The following is a 26,770-nucleotide window of genomic DNA, read 5'->3' on the forward strand; positions in this document are numbered from 1 at the left end:
TTTTACTTGAAATGTTTCAATAAAAATATTTTCAACACTAAAGTAAAACTATAGGCAAAGGAGGCAAGGAGGGTTATAACCCCTGTCAGATTTGTTTTCCGCAATCTGTGTCCTGTTGCAAACATTTCCCTTCACTTCATGTCCCATAGCCAAACAAGAAGTGAGAGGAAATCCCTGAAAATTGAGGGAATTCCTTGGGGACCCCCAGATTACTAGAACCAGTGTCCCCATTAAAATATTTCCTTAAGCATTCTCCATGTCTTCCCTGTGTGTATAGGTGTGCATAGTTACCAATGTAATTGATTTCTCCATATGCATTATGGTGCACTTGGTGCACCTTATGTACTGTGTCTCTTGTTTATGAACGCCAAGGCATGCATTGTAGAAATAATAGGATGTTTCCCTAATAAGTACCAACTGGGTACCATACACATTTATCAAAATGGGCTGAACTATATCAGAATTAACATAGGGGACAGCAGTTATGGGCGAGGGTGCTGCAGTTCCCATCCAGATGTACATGCTCCATCTCCCTGCATCCATCATGTGTGTATAAGCATTTATTGTATTCCAGAACAATAGGGCTATATTGAAAAATAATGGAGTTTCAAGATTTTGTCTTCATTTTTTTATTTTATTTAGTAAAAGTAAAAATTGGTATCAAAGGCAAAAGTCTCATATGTGTTACACTATATTTCTGGAGAAAAAAGGAAGTGGTCCACCTAACAATAATGATATAAAATATTATATTCTATAACTGAATATTTTGAATTGAGAAATATTTTATTTGATTGTTTCAGCTGACTGTCAAGAACTGAATGGGGAATACAAATATAGGAATGAAGAAGGCCACTTTCCCAACGTGTGTTTTAATTCATTTTAGCTAGAATTGTTATGTCTTTACTTTTTAACTGGCATCATCTTGTTTCTGAGTTAAGCAGTAGGGGAGTATTCATTGTCCAAAGTTTAGAGTCCTAGAAGAAAGAAATTAATATTTACAATATCCTGTTCACATAATATACTAGTTGTAATTCAGATATAGTTCAGGAATCTTACAATTCTCTTTGTGATGGTCTCTCTTCTTTCGAGGAACATTTTCTTCCTGCACAATCTCTGCTTCTCTCTGTAGTAAAGGAAGAACATTGTTTATATTATTTACTAGATCCAATATTCTCAGACACATTAGCATTAGTTTGCATCTAGGGCATATGTACCAGTGGTTATACAGTATATAGTTGCAATTTGAACTTGGTCATTAGTGTTTATGATAATATGGCTGCTGACAGAAACAGCGGGATGAATTTTGAAATGTATACAGTTATACTATTTGCTCAAATTCAGCCAAATGCTTCACAGTACAGATAAACAATGACTCAAAACATGCTTGTAGGTCAGGTGCAGCATGTGCAGCAACAGTAACTCACACAGACAAGTGCAATAGAAAACCCAGCCCAGTTACACTCACAAATTCCAATGACATGAAGATGACAGGTATCAGCTGGGTTGACAGTGTCTGTTAAGAGAGCAGAATAAGGCCTGGCTGTCCAGTGCCCCAAATGGTAAGATGTCCAAAGGAGTTGAAACCCTACCTGTCCCTACTCAAACAACTCGCCAAAAGCGTGCCAAGCCTGGGAGTCAGGGCCTTAAGTAGGCTCTGCCTGATCGAAGATGACTGCTGGAGTCACATGGGGCATCAGCATCAAATCAGGTGCTACCCCAGTGACCCAGGAAACCATAGAGGAACTGTGTAACCCTTGACTTCCTCTCCAACTGTGGTGGCACCTGCAGTGGAGCAAGTAGACTGCACCTGCTTCCACACTGCCAAAACAATTCAGCTTTGCTTTTGAAAACAATGTGGAATATTCCTCAATGATACCTGACCTCAACCCAGTCACGTGACCACATTTTGTCTGAAGGATAAAGGGAGATTATAATGTTTTCCTGTCCCTCCTCTCTCCTTATCCATTCATAGAAATACTGCATTCTGTTTACAGTTTTGATTCTAACATACCTGGTCTACTGGTATTTCCACATGTGTATGAAAATCTTCCTTTACTTCTTGGGCTCCATGAAGCTCTTGTCGTACTTCCTTTACTTTAAATACCCCTCCTTCATCTGAAAAAAAAACAACATCAAAAACTCTATACACAAAAAAAAAACTCAAATGATCCCCAATCAGGTAACATATAGATTATTCCAGGGAAGCCACTCACCCCCGGTCTCGTTCTGGTTTGGTGTGTCTTTCTGGGTTTGCCGTACCCTCACTGGTTTTGCATGAAAGACAGTCTCCTCTTTGCTTGGGTATTTGATATTGGAAGAATTTGGTACTGCACCTGTTGAATGGACCCTTCTGTCATCTCCCTAAACAATGATAAAAGGATAATCATTAAAGCTTTTTGTGGGTCCAGGTAAAAAAGGGTAAGATTCACATACCTGGACTGGAAAGCCATGTAGAACAGAGTCACTAACTCCATCATGAGATACGCTATAGTTCTTGCCAGTCTAAAAAAAAAAAAAAGACATAAATTGGTTCTTTTTCTTTAATTACACAAGAACTATGAATTCCAACTATTGGCCACTGCATATATTAGTACTAGTGTGTTGTTTCTGACATTTCAAATTTACCAATGCTGGTGGTGATGGAGAATTCAAGGTCATCTCACTGACTCCAAGCTGTATTGGACAGGCTGTGAAGTTAACACCAAAAGCTTTCCAGTGCCTATTAGATAGTGCTGATGTGTATTTATTATGTATTTATTATTTTACAATAGGAGTGTCTTTATGTTTAAAATAAACATACTGCTACAGGTGGACCCTGTGGACCAAGAGGCTTTAAAGTGGACGTAAACCAGATTTTTTTTTAAAATTAAGGCTTTCACCTTGTACAATATAAGATTTCATGTCATCTGTGCCCAGTCTTGCGACGAAAAGTTAATCCAGCTCTAAACAATCCTATCTTTTTTCAGTGAGATAAAAACAGACACACAGAGAAATAGATATCCATTCCCCCCTTGCTGAGTGGCAGGTGATTTACGTATCTCATGCACGAGCGCGAGAAAGGCATTCTGTGTACATTGTGTGTACTTCAGATCCCCTCCTCCTTTCTTCTCCAGCTCTCCCAGGATTGGCTGCTCCACACCTCAGCATGATTGGGCATGCCGAAGTCATGTGGTGACTTTCCTGGGTTTTGATTGGATGTTAGTGATCATGGGGCAACATCCACGAGACCGGCAGAAGTTCAGTGTAAGAAATATTGATGCCTGGCCAAGGAGAGTGTAGAGGTGGCCGGGGAGTCTACTGACATAACGACTCCACCCACGAGCTCCAGACAACAGACCCACCCACACAATATGCAGTTTTTCGGGTCTTATAACAGACAGAGGGGAGACATTTGACAGGTAAGGATACATAAAGCATGTATATCCTTATAGATAACCACTATGGCAGTAGTTTAGAAAGGATGAGTGTGGCTTTACATCCACTTTAACTGCTTGACGTCCACAGGCTGTATATAAATAGCCTGGTAATAAACACGGATTTAACAAGCATTTTGTGACTTCTAGGTTCACAGGATAATTTCTGTTTGTGTAGAAACAGTATGCATGAGACATGACACTGCTCATTTTAAACAGGTAAACCTAAACGCAAACAATTATTAATATATTGCAGCTTACCAATTCTTGAATATGATGGCTGCATTAGTTTCCCTTTTTTTGTTTTTTATTTTATTTTTCACCTGGTGATCTGACCAGGGTGCTTACAATGATCAGCTTTTAATTATGTAAAACCTTTATCCTAAAAGAAGAAACTAATGCTGTAGCTGGAGTTCAGCTTCAATTTGTTAGTGTATTTAAATCTGTTATTGCATTTAACACTACCTTCCCCCCAGACTGACAATGCTGTTGTTCAGAGGTCCCCTTATGCTTCTTCATCCAGAGTGGAGGTACTCTAATACATTTCTATGAATTACCAGGGGAAAACAGTGGGGAAAAAAACTAAAACAATCCAGCCACCACATCTAATAATGTGATGACGTCATGGAGGAGTGGAAGAGGACTTCAGTGGCAACCTGTGAAGCTCTGGTGAACTCCATGCCCAAGAGGGTTAAGGCAGTGCAGGGAAATAATGGTGGCCACACAAAATATTGACACTTTGGGCCCAATTTGGACATTTTCACTTAGGGGTGTACTCACTTTTGTTGCCAGCGGTTTAGACATTAATGGCTGTGTGTTGAGTTATTTTGAGGGGACAGCAAATTTACCCTGTTATACAAGCTGTACACTCACTACATCACGTTGTAGCAAAGTGTCACTTCTTCAGTGTTGTCGCATTAAAAGATAGAATAAAATATTTACAAAAATGTGAGGGGTGTATTCACTTTTGTGAGATAATGTATATGAAATTTATATTTTTTAGACAGATAGAGCTTTCTTTTGGTGGCATTTCATCACCACTCGGTTTCTTATTTTTTTGTTAAACAAATGAAAAAAGACCGAAAATGTTTTCTGTTATAAAATTTAGCAAATTTAATTTTAATTTTTAAATGTAATTTTTCTACTTCACTGATGTATGCTGATGAAGCTGCACTGATGGGCACCTTATGAGGCAGCTCTGATGGGCACTGATAAGCTGCAGTGATAGGTGGCACTGATGGGGCTCCACTGATAATTAGGACACTGACGATCAGTGCCCTGATTATCAATGTAAACGTGCCCTGTCAGAATTGCTGGTTACTGGCTGTAATGGAAATTTGTAAGTTCTGTTTATAATTGTATTCTATTTTATATGTATTGCACAATGCCCCCACTGTGCACACGGCACTAATAATGTTTTCAGTACATGTTTTGCATTCTTTCGAGTCCTAATTAGAATTAGCCTGCCTATGTAACGCCCTTTGTTACCATAAACGTACAATTGTAATATTAATGTGATACCTACGTAATCATGTGAATAAAACCCTTCAAATGCGTCATAATAAAGGAGAAAAGTTATTTGGAAAGATGCTGAGCATAACTTTTGTCTGTTCCCTACTGCAGTAGTTATTATTAACCACTTCCCTACCCACCCATAGTCATATGATGCCCACAGATCGGATCTCCCATCCTGGGTGGGAGCGTCATATGACGTCCTCCCATTCCCGGCCGCCTAGGGCTGCGATGTCTGTCGGGCACCCGTGATTGCCCGGGAAAATGGCAGGACCATGGATCTGTGTATGTAAACACACAGATCCACGTCCTGTCAGTGGAGAGGAGACCGATGGTGTGTTCCCAGTACAGAGGAACACTGATCAGTCTCCTCCCCTTGTGAGTCCCCTCCCCCCACAGTTAGAATCACTTCCATTAGGAACCTATTAACCCCTGCAGCGCCCCCTGGTGTTAACCCCTTCCCTGCCATTTACACAGTAATCAGTGCAATTTTATAGAACCGATCGCTGTGTAAATGTGAATGGTCCCAAAAATGTGTCAAAAGTGTCCAATATGTCTGTCACAATGTCGCAGTCATGAAAACAAAATCGCAGATCGCTGCCATTACTAGTAAAAAAATTAATTAAAAAATGCTATAAATATATCCCTTATTTTGTAGAGGCTATAACGTTTGCGTAAACCAATCTATATACGCTTTATACGCTTATTGGGATTTTTTTTTTTTTACCAAAAATATGTAGAAGAATACATATCGGCCTAAACTGAGGGAATATTTATTTTTTTATGTTTTTTTAAAATGGGATATTTATTATAGCAAAAAGTAAAAAATATTGTGTTTTTTTCAAAATTGTCGCTCTTCTTTTGTTTATAGCACAAAAAATAAAAAATGCAGAGGTGATCAAATACCACCAAAAGAAAGCTCTATTTGTGGGAAAAAAATGACGTAAATTTTGTTTGGGTGCAACGTTGCACGACCGCGCAATTGTCAGTTAAACGACAATGTGCCGAATCGCAAAAAGTGCTCTGGTAAGGAAGGGGGTAAAATCGTCCGGGGCTGAAGTGGTTAATTTGGAACCACTAATCAATATGAGGATAGGAGTTGCCTATCTATAAAATATCTATGTCACTGGCTTTCCTTTCCTCACGCTGTGACAGCTAGTGAGGAAAAAGCTGCCTATAATTGGCAATTCTGTTTACATGTGATCAGTCTTGATTGGAAAAAGCTGATCACATGGTAAACAGACGCTGTGCTTGGCCCATTACTGCGATCTGTGATCAGTTGTGTCATAAGGACACAGTGGTCACAGAGCACGCTCAATGTGCACCCCAGGGGACATGCAGGGAGCGTGGTCTTGGGAGGACATCCATGGACATCCTCCCAGAAGGAGAAAGTTGCGCTGTAGCTATTTTTTGGTCATGAGGTGGTTAATGACCTGATCCCACAGAGAGTTCACTAATGCAGCTGTTTTTTTTTGTAGCCACCCTGGCGGTATGATTATGTCAGATTTTTGCGTCTCAAAGCGGTATGATAAAGTTTGAAACACAAAATCATAAATTATAATATAATAAATAAATATACCAAATAATAATATAATAAATTAATTTCCACAGGATTCACTATCGCACAATTCTGCAAGTGTTCCAATTTACTATTGCTGTTTTCTAGCTGGTCTAAAACCACTTTTGATTTAAAGGGACACTTTTTGGTTGCCATGGACAATCTCCAGTTTCCAGGCAGAAAGAACAGTGTATATAATATAAAACTGCATGTAGGGCACTGGGCAACGCACTAGGGAGAAAAGGGAGGTGAAATGATTTGATAAAGTAATGTCATCTGTTAGATTACAGTGTACTGTATGTGTTATGTTTTGTGCACTTTGTGAATTAGCCACCAGGCTACACCCCCATGCGTTGTGTCGCTCGCAGGGAACGGAGCCTGACGCACAGAGCTTCGGGCAGAGGACACAGCCCTCAAGCACAGCGGGGGGACATCGCAGGATCCTGGTGACAAGGTAAGTAAGTTGTACCAGGATTCTGCAATGCAATCCCAAGTGTGGCTCGGGGTTACCTTTAATGGTACTGAAATTTAACCCTGAGCCACACTTGGGATTACCGCCAGGGAGGTTAATTTATTAGCACTCCCACATTAGTGATGTGCAACAGAGGGGGTGATGAGGCATGCATTGGATGCTGTGACGCAGAACATGTTTCCCTTTGGTGATTAGAGACAGGCAGGCAAAAGATGGACAAAAGATGAGGAATTGATCAGTCATGTGAGCCCAGCATTACATGGTGGGGCGAATAAACAGCACAGGGAATACAAGTACAATAATACCTAGCTAAAACAACAAGAACATATCAAAGTGCATATTGCCTTTAATGATAAGCTCTAACGAGCAGGGCTCTCTGATTCCCCCTGTATTGAATTGTATTGTAACTGTACTGTCTGCCCTAATGTCGTAAAGCGCTGTGTAAACTGACGGCGCTATATAAATACTTTATTATAATAATAATAATAATGTTTAACCACTTCCAGAAGGATTTACCCCCTTAATGACCAGGCCACGTTTTGCGATACGGCACTGTGTCGCTTTAACTGATAATTGCGCTGTCATGCAATGCTGTACACAAACAAAATCGATGTCCTTTTTTTACCACAAATAGAGCTTTCTTTTGGTGGTATTTGATCATCTCTGCGGTTTTTATTTTTTGCGCTATAAACATAAAAAGGCCGACAATTTTGAAAAAAAAAAACTATATTTTTTACTTTTTGCTATAATTAAAAAAAAAATCTTCATCAGTTTAGGCAAATATGTATTCTTCTACATATTTTTGGTAAAAAAAAAAAAAATTGCAATAAGCGTATATTGGTTGGTTTGCGCAAAAGTTATAGCGCAAAGTAGGGGATATATTTATGGCATTTTTATTATTCATTTTCGGCCAGCTTCTGTCGTTGACTCATGACTGAAAAAGGTCTGCCGAGCTGAGAGTGTTGGCCAGAGTGTTCAGGCGGCCATACCCCTGCCAGAACATAATAAGGGAGATCTCTGTACTAACATTGAATTGTTAGTACAGTAGCTCCAACCTGAGCTGTCAGTTGTTGTTTTTGTTCCACCTGCTGGGTTGAACGAAAAAAAAATAGTAGTGTGTACGAGGCTTTAGTTATACTTTAAGCACCAAAAGTACCCAACCACTGCCTAGCCTGGTTATGTAAATGAAAGCAGATAAAGCCAAACAGCAGTCAATTTATGTAGGACTAAGGTGCTTGTTATACGGCAAATCATTATAATGCATTTCATGCTTAGGCTGCTTTCACACTGGAGCGATGCGCTGGCAGGACGGTGAAAAAAGTCCTGCTAGCCGCATCTTTGGAGCGGTGAAGGAGCGGTGTATTCACCGCTCCTATACCGCTCCTACCCATTGAAATCAATGGGACACCGCGGCAATACCGCCGGCAAAGCGGCGCTGCAGCGGCGCTTTGCGGGCGGGTTTAACCCTTTTTCGGCCGCTAGCGGGGGTTAAAACCACCCCGCTAGCGCCCGCAGACCGCCGCTAAAACGACGGTAAAGCGCCGCTAAAAATAGCGCCGCTTTACCGCCGACGCCGCTCCCGCCCCAGTGTGAAAGCAGCCTTAATGATACATCAGAGTACTTAAAAAGATCGCAAAGCTATCCCCTTCATAAGGAACTTTTTGCTTACCACAACTTTAGGAATCCTGCGCTTAACACCAGCACGGCTTCTAAAGAAGAAATACATATGATCCAAAGAAAATGAAACGATTTAAAATGCATACAAAATTTTGTAAAAACAACTATTAAAAAATTTACAATGAACTGCATACTTGTTTGCTCCAGATGGCATTAGAAGTTCCTCATAGGGGAGGCATTTAAACCTCTCTGATCCCATTGCAACATAATATTCACCAGATACCAGCTCAGCTCCATAAGAAATAGAGACTCCATCCAGCGTGCAGATCCTGGAACAGAAAAAAATTTAACTAAACCATACATACTCAGACATAACAGTAAAACAATTTTTTACAAATACTTTATAGCTAAAGCTCAGCCCCTACTATCACAGGATAAGTGTTATGAAACTTAAAACTGGAATGTGCTATTGGAGGCTGCAACCTCTGCAGAGTTGCCAAAAGAAACCTGCAACCAAGGCTGTGATTGGGCCCACAGAAAAAAAAACTACCGGTATACAAAAAAAAACTGATACTAAACACACACACGGTTCAATTTACACTGTTCCTTCTATCTCTGTATTTGGATGATGGCTATTTGTATGTAATAAAAAATAAAAAAAACATCTAACTACCTTTTTCCTAATCAATATACAGCTGTCACATGACCTAATTTTTTTCCCAGCCTGTCTGCAGGGAAACGTAAGCATGAGGAGCTTCTAGTCCTCTGCTGCTGTTTACTTGTTCGAAAAAAAAAAAAAAAAAAAAAAACCTTTGGGATACAGAGTAAAAATAAATAATTATAATTATAATAGCAATAACATTTTTAAACGTTTTAAATTGTCATACAAATATATATTTGAAATTAAATCTTTATTATTTTTTGTCAATAACATGGTGTGGGCAGATTTCTGCCAGTCACGCCCCTCCAGCTTGTGTCACAATTTTTTTGTATATAGCGCAAAAAACGTGTGTACGGCGTCGAACAACCATGCAGTTGTCAGTTAAATCGACGCAGTGTCAAATTGTAAAAAGTGCTCTGGTCAGGAAGGCGGTAAAATCTTCTGGGGGTTGAAGCGGTTAAATGAAAGAGACAGAATATCAACCAAAAACCCAGAAAGAACACATAAAACAAATGCTATAAATTAAGTTGCAGTTCAGTGAGGGAAATAAGTATTTGATCCCCAAGCAAAACATGACTTAGTACTTGGTGGAAAAACCCTTGTTGGCAAGCACAGAGGGATGATGTTGGTAACCAGGTTTGGACACAACATAGATTTTTTGGTCCACTCTTTACAGATCTTCAGGTCTTCTATAAATCCTTAAGGTTTCTTGGCTGTTGCTTGGCAACTGAAGTTTCAGCTCCTTCCATAAATTTTCTATAGTGCTTCTTGAGCCACTCTTTTGTTGCCTTGGTGGTATGTTTTAGGTCATTGTCATGCTGGAAGACCCATCCATGAGGGAAGAAGGTTCTCATCCAATATTTTACAATACATGGCCCTTTCCATTGTCCCCTTAATGCGGTAATGTCTGTCTGTACCTTAAGGAGAGAAACAACCCCAGAGCATAATGTTTCCACCTCTCTGCTTGACTGTAGGGAAGGTGTTCTTAGGGTCATAGTCAGCATTTTTCTTCCTCCAAACATGGCTAGTCCCCCTCCTCAAGACAGCACATGTACAGTCATGCCAATGAACATCTAAATGATTCAGAAAAGGATTGGGTCCGATGAGACCAAAATTTAGGTCTTTGGCATTAAGGCTCCATGCACACTGAAGCTCAAAAAAGCTATTTCTGGACGCCATATTGCTGGCAGAAAACGCTGGTTGAAAAACCTGCTTTTAACAGCGTTTTATACTAGCGTTAATGAGCGTTAATGAGCGTTTTACAGCGTTAGCGTTAATGGGCGTTTTTTATAAAAATACACAGAGGACACTCCAAAAATCCCACAATGCATTGAAAAATAGAATGCCGAACACTAATGAACGAGCGTTAATGAGCGTTAATGAGCGTTTGTCGTTTTTTGCCGCTGAAAAACGGCACTTTGAACGCGAATTTCTGGCGTTCAGAAAAAAGCCCATAAACTCCACTGCTCATTAAAGCTGAAAAACGTCCATGTGTGCATGGACACATAGGCTAACATAGAGTGGAGTTTATGGGCTTTTACAAAAAACGCCCAAACGCCAATAAACTGCAGTTTATCAGCTTCAGTGTGCATGGAGCCTAACTCAACTCGCCATGTTTGGAGGAGGAAAAATGCTGACTATGAGCCTAAGATCATCATCCCTACAGTCAAGTACTAAGCTGGAAGCATTATGCTTTGGGGTGGTTTCTCTGCTAAAGGTACAGATCGACTTTGCCGCATTGAGGCGCTAATGGGTGGTACCATTGTCTTATAAAATATTGGATGATAGCCTTCTTCCCTCAGCAAGAAAACTGAAGATGAGTCTTGGATAGGTCTTCCAGCATGACAATGACCTAAAACATGCCGCTGAGGCAACAAAGGAGTGGCTTAAGAAGAAGCACATTAAGGTCATGGAGTGACCTAGCCAGTCTTCAGACCTTAATCCTATTGACATTTAATAGAGGGAGCTTAAACTTCTAGTTGCCAAGCGACAGCCAAGAAACCTTAAGGATTTATAGAAGATCTGTAAAAAAGCGTAGACCAAAATTCCTCCTGAGATGTGTGCAAACCTGGTCACTAACTACAAGAAACTCTGTGCTTGCCAACAAGAGTTTCTCCACCAAGTACTAAGTCATGTTGTGCTTGGGGATTAAATACTTATTTCACTCACTGAACTGCAACTTAATTTATAGAATTTGTGTATCGTGTTTTTTTTACAACAGTGTATATGCCTACATGTGGGACTTTAGCTGTGATATGGAGGAAATGCTCAGCATAGAAACTCACTGAAAACTGAGCATTTGCAAACTTGCCACCACAGCTGAAAAATAGAGAGCAGCAGGATCAACCAGGTTTTTTTGCAGACTACAGAATTGTATCTCATAGTGAGTGAGTATGCACCTCATGTAATACACCATTTATTGATAGTTTTTTTATGATGTAGGTTTAGTGACAATTTAAGGGGGTCCTTTTGTCTTTCAAATCTATTCACTGCTTCAGTAACAATTGTATGGAGGACTCTAAACTATGCTGTGCATCAGTTTTATACAAATGTGTTTGTCAAATGCTAGTACTACCAGCATAAAACATGTTTTGGCATGTTCAAAGAATGGTCATTTTCACTTTTACATGACAGCATCAAATACCAATATATAATATCGAATTCTGCCTTTGTGAGGAAAAAAAAATGCAAAAAATGCTGGAGAAAAGACCAACCAAAAGCAGCCTAACCTCAGATGAAGTCAGTTCAACAAAACACATCAGGTTTTGAGCACACAGTGTGTAACCAGGGTCAGTGAAGCTGCGAGAGAGACCAGAGGGGGTTCCAATTAGCTGTTATCCCGAAAGAGACATTTTACAGCTAATACCCTATCACCCGGTATTCGTGCGCACAGCCTTTGTAACTATTAAATTCAGAATTTGTGCATCCAGTATATGTGATTTTAAAAGTGTTTTACCAATAAATCATTTATGGAATCATGCTATGGGGCTGTAATTTGTTCCATGAGATTACAGCTTTATCTCTGTGATCTCTGTTGGAGGATGATCAGGTGGTGAACATTATGGACAGGGCGATCAGCAGGACGAGCCAATCTTTCCCTGATGTCCAGCCACACCCATCTCAGAACCATCCATCAGTGTTAACAACATCCTAGGAAGAGGATTGATGAGATCATTCATTCAGGCTCTACACTTACCTCGGTCTGGTAAGTGTCCACTTCACAAGGAGCGGGATTCGCACACAGAGTCAGAGAGGGTGCCTAAGAATCTATTGCAAAGCGGAAAAATATTCTTTTGATCTCCCCTGTGAACTTTTTTTGTTTGTACATCAATTATTTATTTGTTGATGTAGGAGCGCTGTTTGGTTGTTTCATGTTTTGGGGGATCTTTGTTTGAAGATTTATTTAACAGCTGCCACAGACTGGTTTTATATTGTGTTTAAATTAATTAGTTATTATCTGATTGTTTTGGTTTGAATAAGTGCTAATTCTAACTCTGCCCTCAATCACTTTGGTGGTGGGCTCCTTTATACACTTCTTTATTACTAACTATATATATATATATATATATATATATATATATATATATATATATATATACACTTTGCATTCCGTGTAGCCTATATATACAGTGCATTCGATGGTGTACTGTTTCTAATACACTTCAGGCGGTATCTCAAGTGAGTACACCCCTCACATTTTTGTAAATATTTTATTATATCTTTTCATGTGACAACACTGAAGAAATTACACTTCGCTACAATATAAAGTAGTGAGTGTACAGCTTGTATAATAGTGTAAATTTTCTGTCCCCTCAAAATAACTCAACACACAGCCATTAACGTGTAAACTGCTGACAACAAAAGTGAGTACACCCTTAAGTGAAATTTGGGACCAATTAGTCATTTTCCTTCCCCAGTGTCATGTGACTCGTTAGTGTTACAAGGTCTCAGGTATGAGTGGGGAGCAGGTGTTAAATTAAATTGGGTGTTATCGCTCTCACTCTGTCATATTGGTCACTGGAAGTTCAACATGGCACATCGTGGCAAATAATTCCCTGAGGATCTGAAAAAAAATAATTGTTGCTCTACATAAAGATGGCCTGGGCTATAAGAAGATTGCCAAGACCCTGGAACTGAGCTACAGCATGATGGCCAAGGCCATACAGCTGTTTAACAGGACAGGTTCCACTCAGAGCATGCCTCGCCATGGTCGACCAAAGAAGTTGAGTGCATGTGCTCAGCGTCATATCCAGAGGTTGTCTTTGGGAAATAGATGTATGAGTGCTGCCAGCATTGCTGCAGAGGTTGAAGGGGTAGGGGATCAGGCTGTCAGTGCTCAACCATACGCCGCACACTGCATCAAATTTGTCTGCATGGCTGTCATCCCAGAAGGAAGCCTCTTCTAAAGATAGAGCACAAGAAAGCCCGCAAACAGTTTGCTGAAGACAAGCAGACTAAGGACATGGTTTACTGGAACCTGGTCCTGTATTCTGATGACTTAAACTTATTTGGTTAAGATGGTGTCAAGCGTGTGTGGTGGCAACCAGGTGAGTCGTACAAAGACAAGTGTATTTTGCCTACAATCAAGCATGGTGGTGGGAGTGTCCTGGTATGGGGCTGCATGAGTGCTGCCGGCACTGGGGATCTACAGTTCATTGAGGGAAACATGAATGTACTGTGACATACTGAAGCAAAGCATGATCCCCTCCTTTCGGAGACTGGGCCGGAGGGCAGTATTCCAACATGATAACGACCTCAAACACACCTCCAAGATGACCACTGCCTTGCTAAAGAAATTCGGGGTAAAGGTGAAGGGCTGGCCAAGCACGTCTCCAGACCTAAACCCTATTGAGCATGTGTGGGGCATCCTCAAATGGAAGGTGGAGGAGCGCAAGGTTTCTAACATCCACCAGCTCTGTGATGTCATCATGGAGGAGTGAAAGAGGACTCCAGTTGCAACCTGTGAAGCTCTGGTGAACTCCATGCCCAAGAGGGTTAAGGTGGAGCTGGAAAATAATGGTGGCAACACAAAATGTTGACACTATGGGCCCAATTTGGACATTTTCACTTACGGGTGTACTCACTTTTGTTGCCAGCAGTTTAGACATTAATAGCCGGCCGTGTGTTGAGTTATTTTGAGAGGACAGCAAATTTGCACTGTTATACAAGGTGTGCACTCACTACTTTACATTGTAGCAAAGTGTCATTTCTTCAGTGTTGTCACATGAAGAGATATATTTCATATATATATATTATGAAAAGATATATTAAAATATTTACAAAAATGTGAGGGTGTACAGATGCAGACAATCAGTGTAGCATATATATATTTATATATATATATATATATATATATACACACAGTGCATTCATTGGTTTACAGTATATAATATGCTTCAGGCGGTGTATGAATATATATATTCTAATATATATATATATATATATATATATATATATATATATATATATATATATATATACAGTTTCTACTACACTTCTGGTGGTGTACACAGTATATAATACAGTGCAGCCGTTTGTACAGTTTCTAATACAGTGCAGGTGGTGTATACAGTATCTAATACAGTGTGTACAATTTCTACTACACTTCTGGTGGTGTACACAGTATACAATACAGTGCAGCCATTGTACAGTTTCTAATACAGTGCAGGTGGTGTACACAGTATCTAATACAGTGTGTACAGTTTCTACTACACTTCTGGTGGTGGAAACAGTATACAATACAGTGCAGCCATTGTACAGTTTCTAATACAGTGCAGGCGGTGTACACAGTATCTAATACAATGTGTACAGTTTCTACTACACTTCTGGTGGTGTACACAGTATACAATACAGTGCAGCCGTATAATAGAGTATAGTGTGGTGCTGCAAAACAAAAACTGCATCATGTCCGGAAGGCCACAATGGAGAGGCAGACACTCACAGGCCACGAAAGGAGGGCAAGCAGACTCTGCGTCTACAGTCAACAGTGGTGTTCATGGACATGGTGCATCCTCTCCAGGTGGCCGCAGGGCACGCTTGTCCCTATTTTCTGCTGCTGGCCATGTTATTGAGCCACAACATGCAGAAGAGTTGTTGGAGTGGGTAAAAAAGCCGTCCTCATCCCCCTCATCCTCTGTCACCCAGGATCAGAGTAGTTTTCCTTCCACCGCAGCTGCCAAAGCGGCCTATTCCCCTGGCTCCTTGTCCACAGTCACTCCTTCTGTAGCCCCACCATCATGCATGGAGCAGTCCCCAGAATTATTTGACCACAATGTCTGTTACATGCTGCTGGAGGATGCGCAGCGATTTGAAGACTCCAATGTTGGTTTCCCAGGTTGAGAAAGGGAGTAACGTGAGCCTAGAGAGAGGGGGTGCCACAGAAGGACAAGACACTGGCAGTCATGTTCCCCCAGCTGCAGCATACTGCCAAGTTTTCTCCAGTGACAAAGGGGGAGGGAATGATGAGGTCACTGACTGTACTTGGGTGCCTGAGAGAAGAGAGGAGGAAAGTAAGGAGGAGGAGGGGGCACAACTCCAACAAGGCAGGATGTCCTCTAGGGAGCAGCCACCCTATTGCAGCACAACACAGAGCTCCACAGGTGCAGGGCGCTGCTGACTGACTTTTAAAAGTTCCTTGGTGTGGGCCTTTTTCGACACGTGTGCAGCAGATCGCACAGTTGCTGTTGGGCCTCTTCTGCAGATTTGTCCTCTGAACCAGATTTGCTCCATATGCGTTCAAGGGGCTACGCAAGCAGTCAGGCTAAAAGATGCTAAAAGATGTCATGCGGTGCTTGGTCTGCCTAGGGGACAGGATCCACACTGGGGCAGAGATTCTGTCAGCTCTGCGGGTGTGGGCTCAGAGGTGGTTGACGCCACGCCAGCTTCAGCCAGGAATGGTTGTATGCGACAATGGCACTAACCTTCTCTCCGCCCGACAGGGACACTTGACCCATGTTTGGCACACATGCTGAATTTGATGGTGCAATAGTTCTTGACCAGGTACCCAGGCTTACAAGATCTCCTGAGGCAGGCCAGAAAAGTCTGTGGTAATGTCCGCTGGTCATACAATGCCAGTGCTTGGCTGGCTGACATTCAACCAACCGCCTCATTTGTGACGTGCCCACCATGTGGAACTCAACGTTGGCAATGCTGCAGTGCCTGCACACACATCAGAGGGCCATTAATGAGTACCTGTGCGAGTATGGCACCAGGACAGGGTCAGGAGAGCATGGCTTCTTTTTGCCATGCCAGTGGCTACTGATCAAGGACGCATGCACTGTCCTGTCATCAGTTGAGGAGGCTACAAGGATGGTGAGCAGCGACAATGCATGCATCATTGACACTATCCCTCTAGTCTTCCTGCTGAGGCCCCCTTTATCCAGATAGCATTCCTGCGGGCCAGCCAAACACACAGGAAGAAGAGGAGGAGGAGGCTTGTGTCAGCATGGATGTAGAGGATAACACTCAGCAGCAGTCTTTAAGGGATGGTTTTCAGTCCCCAGAAACCCAAGGAGTTGTACGTGGCTGGGGGGAGATAGTTATGGATAATGTGATCCTTAGTGACCCAGAGGACTCAGAATCAAATGCCTCTGCAAACTTACTCTGGATGGCCTCTCTGATTCTGCAAACCTGCAAAAGGACCATAGGATTTGTGGTATCAAGGAGAAGGATCATTACTGGCTGGCAACCCTTCCTGATCCACATTACAAGGGTAAAGTTGCAGAACTCAGGAGGCCTTGAAGAAAGGTTTGTGTAATGCATTTCCAGACCCTGGGAGGTTACCATTTCCTGGTGCTGGACAATGTGTTGCTGAGGCTTTGTTCAGTCAGAAGAAGAGTGGTGGAGAAGGTGGCTGGCTGACCAATGCCTTTAAACAATTTTTCAGTCCTCAGTGCCAAGGTTTGATCGGTCCAAGCAACCGTCGCCAGCGTCTGAATTATATGTTGCAGGAATATCTAGGGGCAAGACTTAGAGACCTTTACAACAGAGCATCCATGTTTGATATATTTCACAGCAGGTCCCGTTCCTGCACCCAACAAGAGTATCTGTGAGGGGTTACAGTGCTGTGGCACCACCAACCAAGGCCCTTTTTTTCTGCCCCTGTTAACCAGGAGCATGTAATTAAAAATGTTTCAATGATTTGTATTTATATTGCCGGGATCTGACAACACATTACAGCCGCAAGCAGTTTTAAATGAAATTTTTTCCTTTAGAAATGGCATTTTTCTGTGGTACTGTTATAAACATGGGAAAGATGCGCAGACTAAGGAGACCCCCCAGGCACAATATTTAACCACTTCAATACCAGCCACTTATACACCTTCCTGCCCAGACCAATTTTGAGCTTTCAGCACTGTTGTACTTTGAATGACAATTGTGCGATCTTACAACACTGTACCCGAAATACATTTTTATCATTTTGCTCCCACAAATAGAGCTTTATTTTGGTAGTATTTGATCGCACCTGGGATTTTTATTTTCTGCTAAACAAAAAAAAATGTGAAAAAAAAATGTTTTTTTTGTTTCAGTTACAAAACATTGTAAATAAGTACGTTTTCTCCTTCACTGATGGGCACTAACGGGGCTGCAGTGACGTGCACTGATAAGGCAGCACTGATGGGCACCGATGATGTGGCACCAATATGTGGCACTGATAGGCGCCACTGATAGGCACTGATAGGTGGCACTGATATGCGACACAGATAGGCACTGATAGGTGGCATGGATTGGCATGGATAGGCGGCATTGGATGGGCATGGATAGGTGGCATGGATGGACATGGATAGGCGGCATGGATGGGCACTGATAGGAGGCATGGATGGACACTGATAGGCGGCATGGATGGGCACTGATAGGCGGCATTGTAGTGTGCAGTATTGTATGGCTGGATGCCAATCAGTGCCAAACAATAATGCATGCCAATCAGTGATGCCCATTGTGGGCACTGATTGGCATCCATTTTTGGCACTGATTGGCATCACTGGTAGTCTAGAGTGGCATACCTGGTGCTGGGCATCCATGGTGGTCTGGTGGCATCCCTGGTGGTCCAGTGTGGGCATCCTCGGGGGGGGGGAGGGGGTAGCTGCGCTGTTAATCGATCAGCACAGACCCCCCTGTCAGAGGAGCAGTCGATAGGCTCTCCTCTACTTGTGTCTGACAGACGCGAGTGAAGAAAAGCTGATCAACGGCTCTTCCTATTTACACTGTGATCAGCCGTGATTGGACACGGCTGATCACATGGTAAAGAGTCTCCGTCAGACTCTTTACTGAGATCGTAGTTGCGGTGTGTTAGACTGACACACAGCAACAATGATCACCGCGAAGCGTGCCCTGGGGGCGCGCAGCGGCTTGATATCCTGAGGACATCATATGACGCCCAGTTAGGATATTGAAACCACTTTGCCGCTGTCATTCTGATATATGGTGAGCGACAAGTGGTTAAAGGAATATTTTATTTTTATTGTTTCAATTTAAGCTTTATTAAATCACTGCTCCTGAAGAAGCTGTACATTTTTAAAACTTTTTTTTTTGCATTTGGCACATGTTCCCTGGGGCAGGACCCGGGTCCCCAAACACTTTTAATGGCATTAACTTGCATATAAGCCTTTAAAATGAGCACTTTCGATTTTTCAAGTTTGCGTCCCATAGACTTGATGTTCGCACAAATTTTTTGCCTGTTCGCATGTTCTGCTACGAACCGAACTGGGGGGTGTTCGGCTCATCCCTACTGGTCAAGCAACGCAAGCTCTGCATTCTGCATCCATGTGAACTTAGCCTCAAGTGTATTTATATTGTGCTACAGTGTATGATCATTTGGAGAATGGCCAATGTTTATATTTTTGTCAGACCCATATATATATATATATATATATATATATATATATATATATATATGTATGTATGTATGTATATATATATATATATATATATATATATATATATATATATATATATATATATATATATAAAAGGAAACTGTAACTCTACCACTTTAAGAATTATTTTTGCTCCACTAGTTTGGTTTAGTAAATTATGGCCCTAGCAGCCACATGAAATGTTGAGCTGTCAATTCTGATACATTTTGTAGCAATGATATATTGGTTAAGTGATTAAATATTGTATAACCTTTTTTTTTTCTTTCAGTGTTTAGTGTCCCTCTGCCTTGTGCTGCCCAGCATTGTGTATGGTTAGACATTTAATAAATAGAATAATGGGCATGGCATTTTACTTTCCTGGATTTTCACTGTATATTTGTGTGCTCTTACAAAGCTAGTATTCATGAGATTGCTCACCATGAATACAGTGTGAAGTGCCTTATAGTTCTGATTTAATGATTGATCTCCCATAAAAGAGAAGAGACAGAGACAAACAAACACAGTTCTTCATTGCACATTCATATTGTATTTACCTTCTTACGGCTCCATTGTACAGGTTGGTCTTTTCAGTTAGTAGAGTTAAAACCAGCTCCCATTCTTTCAGAATACTTGGCGGTATGAGAACACGGATGGGAGGTGTCATAAGATCACCATTACGAAAAACACTGTCAAAAACAGCCAATTATTATATAACTACAGAAGCAAATACAAAATACTGTACACAAATGTCTAACTGTTTGTCACTAAAAATTCAAAAATGCTCCCACTACTGGGGGTATTAAAGTATAACTAAAGGCAAAAAAATGTTGATTTAAACAGAATGCAGAAGGATTAGAATGCTTCTCAGTTAAAATTTGCAGCTTCTGGATGAGGGTTAATTCATTTATATTTTCAGACACAACGGTTAACATCACTAAAGATGACAGGGTTGCTCTGTTGAATAAACCAGTAAATAATGTACCCTAACATACCCAGACACTAATTAATTTTATGTTCCTTGCGGCACAAATTGCCATTGCCACAGCATGGAAAAGTCCTGTAATAGACATGGCAATAATGAAACGCAAGTGTAACAAGGTCTCTGGCCTTGTCCAGTCCAATGAGGACCTCCAAGGCCAAAGATAGCTGACATCCTTCAAAATGTAGTGGGTTGTGAGGCATAGTGGGTGCAAATATGGTGAAAGTCATTGGGCGCAAGACCTTCCTGTATGTAAAAGAGGTTTTATTTCTTTTGACAGTCCTTTTTGTATTTTTTTGGGGAAAGAGGGTTAGGGTCAGGACACCCTTAAGTAGTTGCAGATTCAATTGGCAGACTCAGAGACTTCAATAGGAAGACAGCCGTGCGGGGAAAGGCCCCAGCAAGGCGCCACATCTGCACATGCAGGAATGCTGTCTCCTATTCTAACAGTTTTTAACAGTTCCTAACTCAAATGTAACAGTCCTTTCAGCTCCACTACAACTGCCTCTTGTAGTTCTTCAACACTGAGCTCCCGGTCTCTCACTAGACCCTCTGATTCATAGACATGTGCATTCGTTTTCGTCCGAATGCATTTTCGTCCGAATTTCAGGTATTTTCCTTTTGACAAATGATAACGAAAGCACAGAATCCGAAAAACGAAAGATCCGACATAAATAAATGCTTTATTTTCGTTGTTACAACGTTTTCCTTGTTACAACAGTTCGATATAGAATAGGAGATTCGACGTGACTCTGACAATAACAATCTGTGTCTATAGAACCTGTGGTCGAATGTGCCTAACCTTACCTCTATTAGTCCAAGATTATATAGAGAAAATATTCGACAGAGGGAAAAGATTTGACAGAGAGAAAAGATTCTAAAGTGCTAATTTTAAAGGCTAATATGCAAGTTATTGTCCTAAAAAAAGTGGGGACCTGGGTCCTTCCCCAGGGGACATGTATCAATGCAAAAAAAAGTTTTAAAAACGGCCGTTTTTTCGGGAGCAGTGATTTTAATAATGATTAAAGTGAAACAATAAAAGTGTAATATTCCTTTAAATTTCGTACCTGGGGGGTGTCTATAGTATGTCTGTGAAGGGGCGCATGTTTCTGGTCCCTGTCCCTGCACAAAGTGTCATTTATGCAGGAAAAAAAGTCCTTTAAAATCACTCGAAGCTATTATGTCGGCTCCGTAATACAGAGAACACTCATTGAAAATCATTGATAAAAATAAAAATTTAAATTTAAAAAAAAAGCGTTGGGGGTCCCCCAAATTCAATTACCAGGCCCTTCAGGTCTGGTATGGATATTAAGGGGAACCCCGTGTCAAATTTTAAAAAAAATTGACGTGGGGGTCCCCCTAAAAATCCATACCAGACCCTTTATCCGAGAACGCAACCTGGCAGGCCGCAGGAAAAGAGGGGGGGACGAGAGAGCGGCCCCCCTCCCTCCTGAACCGTACCAGGCCACATGCCCTCAACATTGGGAGGATGCTTTGAGGGTCTGTGACCCCTCAAAGCACCATGTCCCCATGTTGATGGGGACAAGGGCCTCATCCCCACAACCCTGGCCGGTGGTTGTGGGGGTCTGCGGGCAGGGGGCTTATCAGAATCTGGAAGCCCCCTTTAACAAGGGGACCCCCAGATCCCGCCCCCCCCTGTTTGAAATGGTAAGGGGGTACAAAAGTACCCTACCATTTCACAAAGAACGTGTAAAAAATAGTTAAATAAGACAAACACACTTTTTGAAAAATTCCCAGGTACGAAATTTAAAGGAATATTACACTTTTATTGTTTCACTTTAATCAGTATTAAAATCACTGCTCCCGAAAAAACTGCAGTTTTTAAAACTTTTTTTTGCATTGATACATGTCCCCAGGGGCAGGACCCAGGTCCCCAAACACTTTTTAGGACAGTAACTTGCATATTAGCCTTTAAAATTAGCACTTTAGATTTTGAACGTTGGAGTCCCATAGACTTTAATAGGGTTCTAAAGTTCACACGAAGTATGCTATATACTAGCTCCGTCGAATCTTCTTTATACATTCGACAGACACCATAAGCCTTCAAAGACAGATTCGACCGTAATTCATGTGGATTTTCAAACTAATGCAATTTTTGAACGAAAAACTAAATAAATAAAAACGAATTTCGGGGGTAACTAAATAAATTAATTTTTCGGACAAAAACGAAATTACGAAACAAAATATTTTACTCTGCACATGTCTACTGATTCACTGACTCTGAATCCCTTGAGCTCCTCCAAGGTTGGCGGTGGTATCCCCTCAAGTGTCACCCATGCTTCCCTGGTTCCCATGGTTGCCCTTCTCATATCTAGCACCACCAAGTACCCAGCCACCTACTGGTAGAAGAGAAAAGTGCAACACGGCCAAACTTAGGGAGAAATCAATAGATCTCTATGAATCGACCAAGGTAAATACTCCTGGCAAGTAAATTTGTGAGGAGCTCCCTGCCGAAACTACAGGCTGCTACACTGGCTTACGTGGATCATGCTGAATGAAAAAATAGTGAGTCTTCTATGCAACAAACAATCCCTATTCAATAAAACATGGTCCCCTTGACTTGCCTACTTGCAGGTCCCTAATGAATAGAGATATTTCTGGCGGGAGGTTCCCGGATGGATTTTCCACTTTTTCTCTTTCCTTCTTTCTGCCCCGTTTCCTTCTTTTCTATTCCTTTTACTATTCTTTGCTATCTTGGCATTGCGGTTGTGTAGACCCTTTTTTCGTAACCCAGACTGTTCTGGGCACTCTTTGGGAATCTGATCCCTCATACAGGATAGTTACAATGGCGATAGTTACAAGTGCCTTAATTATCACACAATTTGAGTAAGAGACATTATTGCCACCTATACTATTTCATCAGGATTTAGTAATAACAATGCTAGGCTCCCAAGGACACGATCTTTCATAATCCTATCTGCCTCGTCAAGGGGTTAACCGGACACTGAACCTCCTGCATATATTGCTAAAACGCTCTAGTAGTATTATGTTATAAGTTGATATAGTCTATAAACTCCAGTTTACTTACACCTCTATTGTTCATTTTGTTAAGCACTGCGCAAACTGTTGGCGCTATATAAATCCCGTATAATAATAATAATAGATGGCCGTTTCCTTGGCTGTAAAGGATAGGAGAGTTCACGTTCACTTTAAATGTTATTTTTATTCTTAAAAAATGTGGGTAATTAAAATGTAATGCACGATAAAATATTGCAATCTGTATAGCTCAGAGCATAAAGAAACATATTATTTTCAGCAATGCACCACAACTAGCATTACAAAAGAGGGGAAGGCGCACTGACCTAGTGCATTACCATAAAAAAGAGCTTTATTTAAAAACAAAACAAATAGCAAAATGGCTACTCACAAACGAGTATTGATCAAAGGCAAAATCAATACAAATGGATCCATCGCACCGAACATATCTAATCCAGATCAGATGTCAGAGGAATTGATAAGTACCTCAAATGGTGAAAACCCCAAGGGGAACCTGTCCTTTCATTCTTTTTAGTACCTCAAATGGTTGCCCATTTTGGCTCTGAAGAAAGGGGGTCACCCCCGAAACGTGTTAGCCATTTTCGTTGAGGTACTTACCAATTCCTCTGATATCTGATCTGGATTCGCCAATGTTTGGTGCGATGGATCCATTTGTATTGATTTTGCCTTTGATCAATACTCGTTTGTGAGTAGCCATTTTGCTATTTGTTTTGTTTTTAAATAAAGCTCTTTTTTATGGTAATGCACTAGGTCAGTGCACCTTCCCCTCTTTTGTATTGTTTCTCTCTAATATCTGAACACCCAATGTTCTAAAGGAGGGCTGCAAGACCTTTTGACAATACCATCTTAAACTGTCTATATCACACTTCAAAGACCAAGACACCAGAGCGCAGGAGAATTTGTTGTTTTTCCACAACTAGCATTGGCATGTATGTGCTGTGATGCACTATATTGCAGGTCTGCTTTTACTTACTATATACAGTGGGGAAAATAACTATTTGATCCCCTGCAGATTTTGTAAGTTTGCCCACTTACAAACAGTGGCATCATTAGGGGTGCCAGAGTGGTGACAATTGTGGGCAGCACACTGCTAACATCGCACCTCTAAACAGATCTGTGTCTCTCGCTGGCTGTGTGTAACACAGTGGAGTGGAGCTGACCGAAGCCACCCCCCTCCTCCCCATTTACATCTACACAGGAGGAGGGAGTTCGAGGGACACACACACAGCTGCGCTTGTCCCTTGCTGTTCTGAGGTCTGTACAGTTTATTGTAAAATAGATGGACAGAGGAGGGGGACAGTGACCAGAAAGGGGGGCAAGTTAAAAACCAATGGAGGAATAATGGGGGTGGGTTAAGAGGACATGTGCTGGGGGGAGCAATGTGGGAGGGGAGAGGAAGGTCTTATGCTAGAAGTGGGGTTTGACTTGAAATCCCCTCCCATAGCACCCCCCAGCACATATCCAAACCCCCACCTCCCTACTACAAGTGGAGAGGGGTGTCTGCACTGAGGGGGGCCTATACTGATAGGGGGTGGTCTGCACTGAGGGGGTCTATACTGATGGGGGTCTATACTGATGGAGGGGGGTCTGTACTGATGGGAGGGTCTAAACTGAGAGGGGGTCTATACTGAGTGGGGGGTCTGCACTGATGGAGGGGGGGTGTGAACCAAGCGAAGGGGGTTCTGTACTGAGGGGGAAGTCTATACTGATGGGGGGGGGGGGTCTGTACTGAGTGGGGAGTCTATACTGTGGGAGGGGGGGTCTAAACTGAGGAAGGGGGGGTCTGTACTTAGTGGGGGGTCCATACTGAGAGAAGGGGTCTGTACTGAGGGGAGCTATAGTTGGTAGAGGAGGGGGAGGTGACACCATGTTTTTCTGCACAGGGTGACACCAACTCTAGTGATGCAACTGCTTACAAGGAAAGGTCTATAGTTTTTACCATAGGTGCACTTTAAATGATAGAGACAGAATACTGTAGCAACCAAAAATCCTTAAAAACCACACGATACAAACATTATAAATTGAGTTGCAGTTCAGTAAAATTTGTATTTGATCCCCTACCAACCAACAATAATTCTGGCTCCCACAGACTGGCTACAGTATGTGCTCATGTGGTACACAGATTAGGCCTGTCAATTTAAAGCAGAGCTCCACCCAAAATGGGAAGCTCCACTTGTTTGCTTCCCCTCTGCCACATTTGGCACTTAGGGGGGAGCGGATACCTGTCAAAACCAGGTACCCGCTCCAACTTTCGAGTAAGATCACTGCAATCGTTGTGCGGCAATCTACGCAATTTCTTTATTATGAAGAGTTAAACAGGCTTGATGAATTAATCACAGTAGGGATCACCGACAAGGGATGTATGAAGGAACTATGTCAGGAAAAGTTCCAAAGTATTCAAAGGCCCACACAGCGACCATATAGCCGAATCCAAACAAAACATAAACGCTAGATAGGGTAAATCCTCTTACGGATTAAATATATTAAAAAGTATTGTGCTTACAAGTATCCAAGTTAAAATCCGCATTGATTGCATAATGTGAGAATGGCGGCTGCCACAGGACATCTGGACATGTAAAAGAATGCATGGTATCAGGAACAAGCAGCTCAGCCCGACCGATTTTTTCAGCAAAAGCACTTCTTCTGGGGCATGAGCATTATGTCCTGCCATTGCACTAAATAAGGAACCAAGCGGTTCGAGCCTCGCTTTCATCTTTGCAGCCTGAGTGGGGAAAAAGGACAGCAACTAAGCCTTGCTCTCATACTAGAAGAAGAGCTCATGTCTCGTTCTAAAAATAGACAAATAGAGACGTGGAATAAAACAGACCCACCCCACCTAAACTTGAGAGTTCCCGAGGGGTGGAAAGGAGGTACTTCCGCATCCAAAACTGATACAACACCTCATATCTAGTTTAAAGTGTAACTTTTATATTACCAAATCAAATGGGCTACAAATATGAATGTTCAGCTACATTCTTAGATAAAAATATATATAGAAAAAAGGGGGTGTTAGCATCACTTGTTAATTTCTAAATAAATCAATATAAAACATACATATAAATAAAAACTAAATTAAAGAGACACATTGCAGACCAAAGATAGCCACAGAACCAAGAAAAATCATGAATTGTCTATGAAACTATTACCATCCCAATCCACGTTTAATCAGTATTTGTAGATGCTGACTTGTAATTGTATTTTTTTGCCAAGGCTGGAACTTCTATTTAAAGCGGTGTTCCACCCAAAAGTGGAACTTCCACATTAAGCACTCCTCGCCCCCTGGCATGCCACATTTGACATATCATTTTTTTTGGGGGGGGGGGGGGAGTGGGTGTCGGGTTTAAAGTGGGACTTCCTGTCCCGCTTTCTCCTTCCTGCTCTTGGCCACCTAGACGACTCCTCCTCTCCCCATAGGCAGCCTCTCCCTCATCACAGGTCCCAGAAGATTGCCTGGCCACTAGCAGAGTGGAGCGCAAATCGGTACCCACAGTTGCTATGACGGCGCCGGGGGAGAGGAGTGAGGCTCCGGGCAGCCGCATCGCTGGACTGTGGGATAGGTGAGTGTCTGTCTATTAAGAGTCAGCAGCTATACCTTTTGTAGCTGCTGACTTTTAATACACTAAAAAACTAGTGGAACTCCGCTTTAAGAAGGTGCTCCTAACGACAACTCGTTATGTGTATAAAGA

General features: G+C 41.7%; 1 protein-coding gene and 1 long non-coding RNA gene across 2 annotated transcripts in view; one reads left to right on the forward strand and one right to left on the reverse strand.

Moving 5' to 3' along the window:
• Positions 1–613: 613 nt before the first annotated feature.
• Positions 614–26,770, reverse strand: part of DCDC2B (doublecortin domain containing 2B) — a 44,473-nt gene continuing 18,316 nt past the window's right edge. The window contains exons 4-11 of the mRNA XM_077481976.1: positions 19,642–19,773; positions 8,767–8,901; positions 8,625–8,664; positions 2,434–2,502; positions 2,214–2,361; positions 2,012–2,115; positions 1,057–1,123; positions 614–974 (exon numbers count right to left, since the gene is read on the reverse strand). Of these exons, the coding sequence (XP_077338102.1) occupies positions 973–974; positions 1,057–1,123; positions 2,012–2,115; positions 2,214–2,361; positions 2,434–2,502; positions 8,625–8,664; positions 8,767–8,901; positions 19,642–19,773 (697 nt within the window). The 3' untranslated portion in view covers positions 614–972. The remainder of the gene's footprint in view (positions 975–1,056; positions 1,124–2,011; positions 2,116–2,213; positions 2,362–2,433; positions 2,503–8,624; positions 8,665–8,766; positions 8,902–19,641; positions 19,774–26,770) is intronic.
• Positions 3,150–26,770, forward strand: part of LOC143982886 (uncharacterized) — a 96,362-nt gene continuing 72,741 nt past the window's right edge. The window contains exon 1 of the long non-coding RNA XR_013274528.1: positions 3,150–3,398. This is a non-coding gene — a long non-coding RNA (uncharacterized LOC143982886). The remainder of the gene's footprint in view (positions 3,399–26,770) is intronic.

Source organism: Lithobates pipiens, unplaced genomic scaffold, assembly GCF_037356315.1.
Source record: "Lithobates pipiens isolate NorthernLeopardFrog02 unplaced genomic scaffold, aLitPip1_a1.2 Scaffold_16, whole genome shotgun sequence".
Lineage (NCBI taxonomy): Eukaryota > Metazoa > Chordata > Amphibia > Anura > Ranidae > Lithobates > Lithobates pipiens.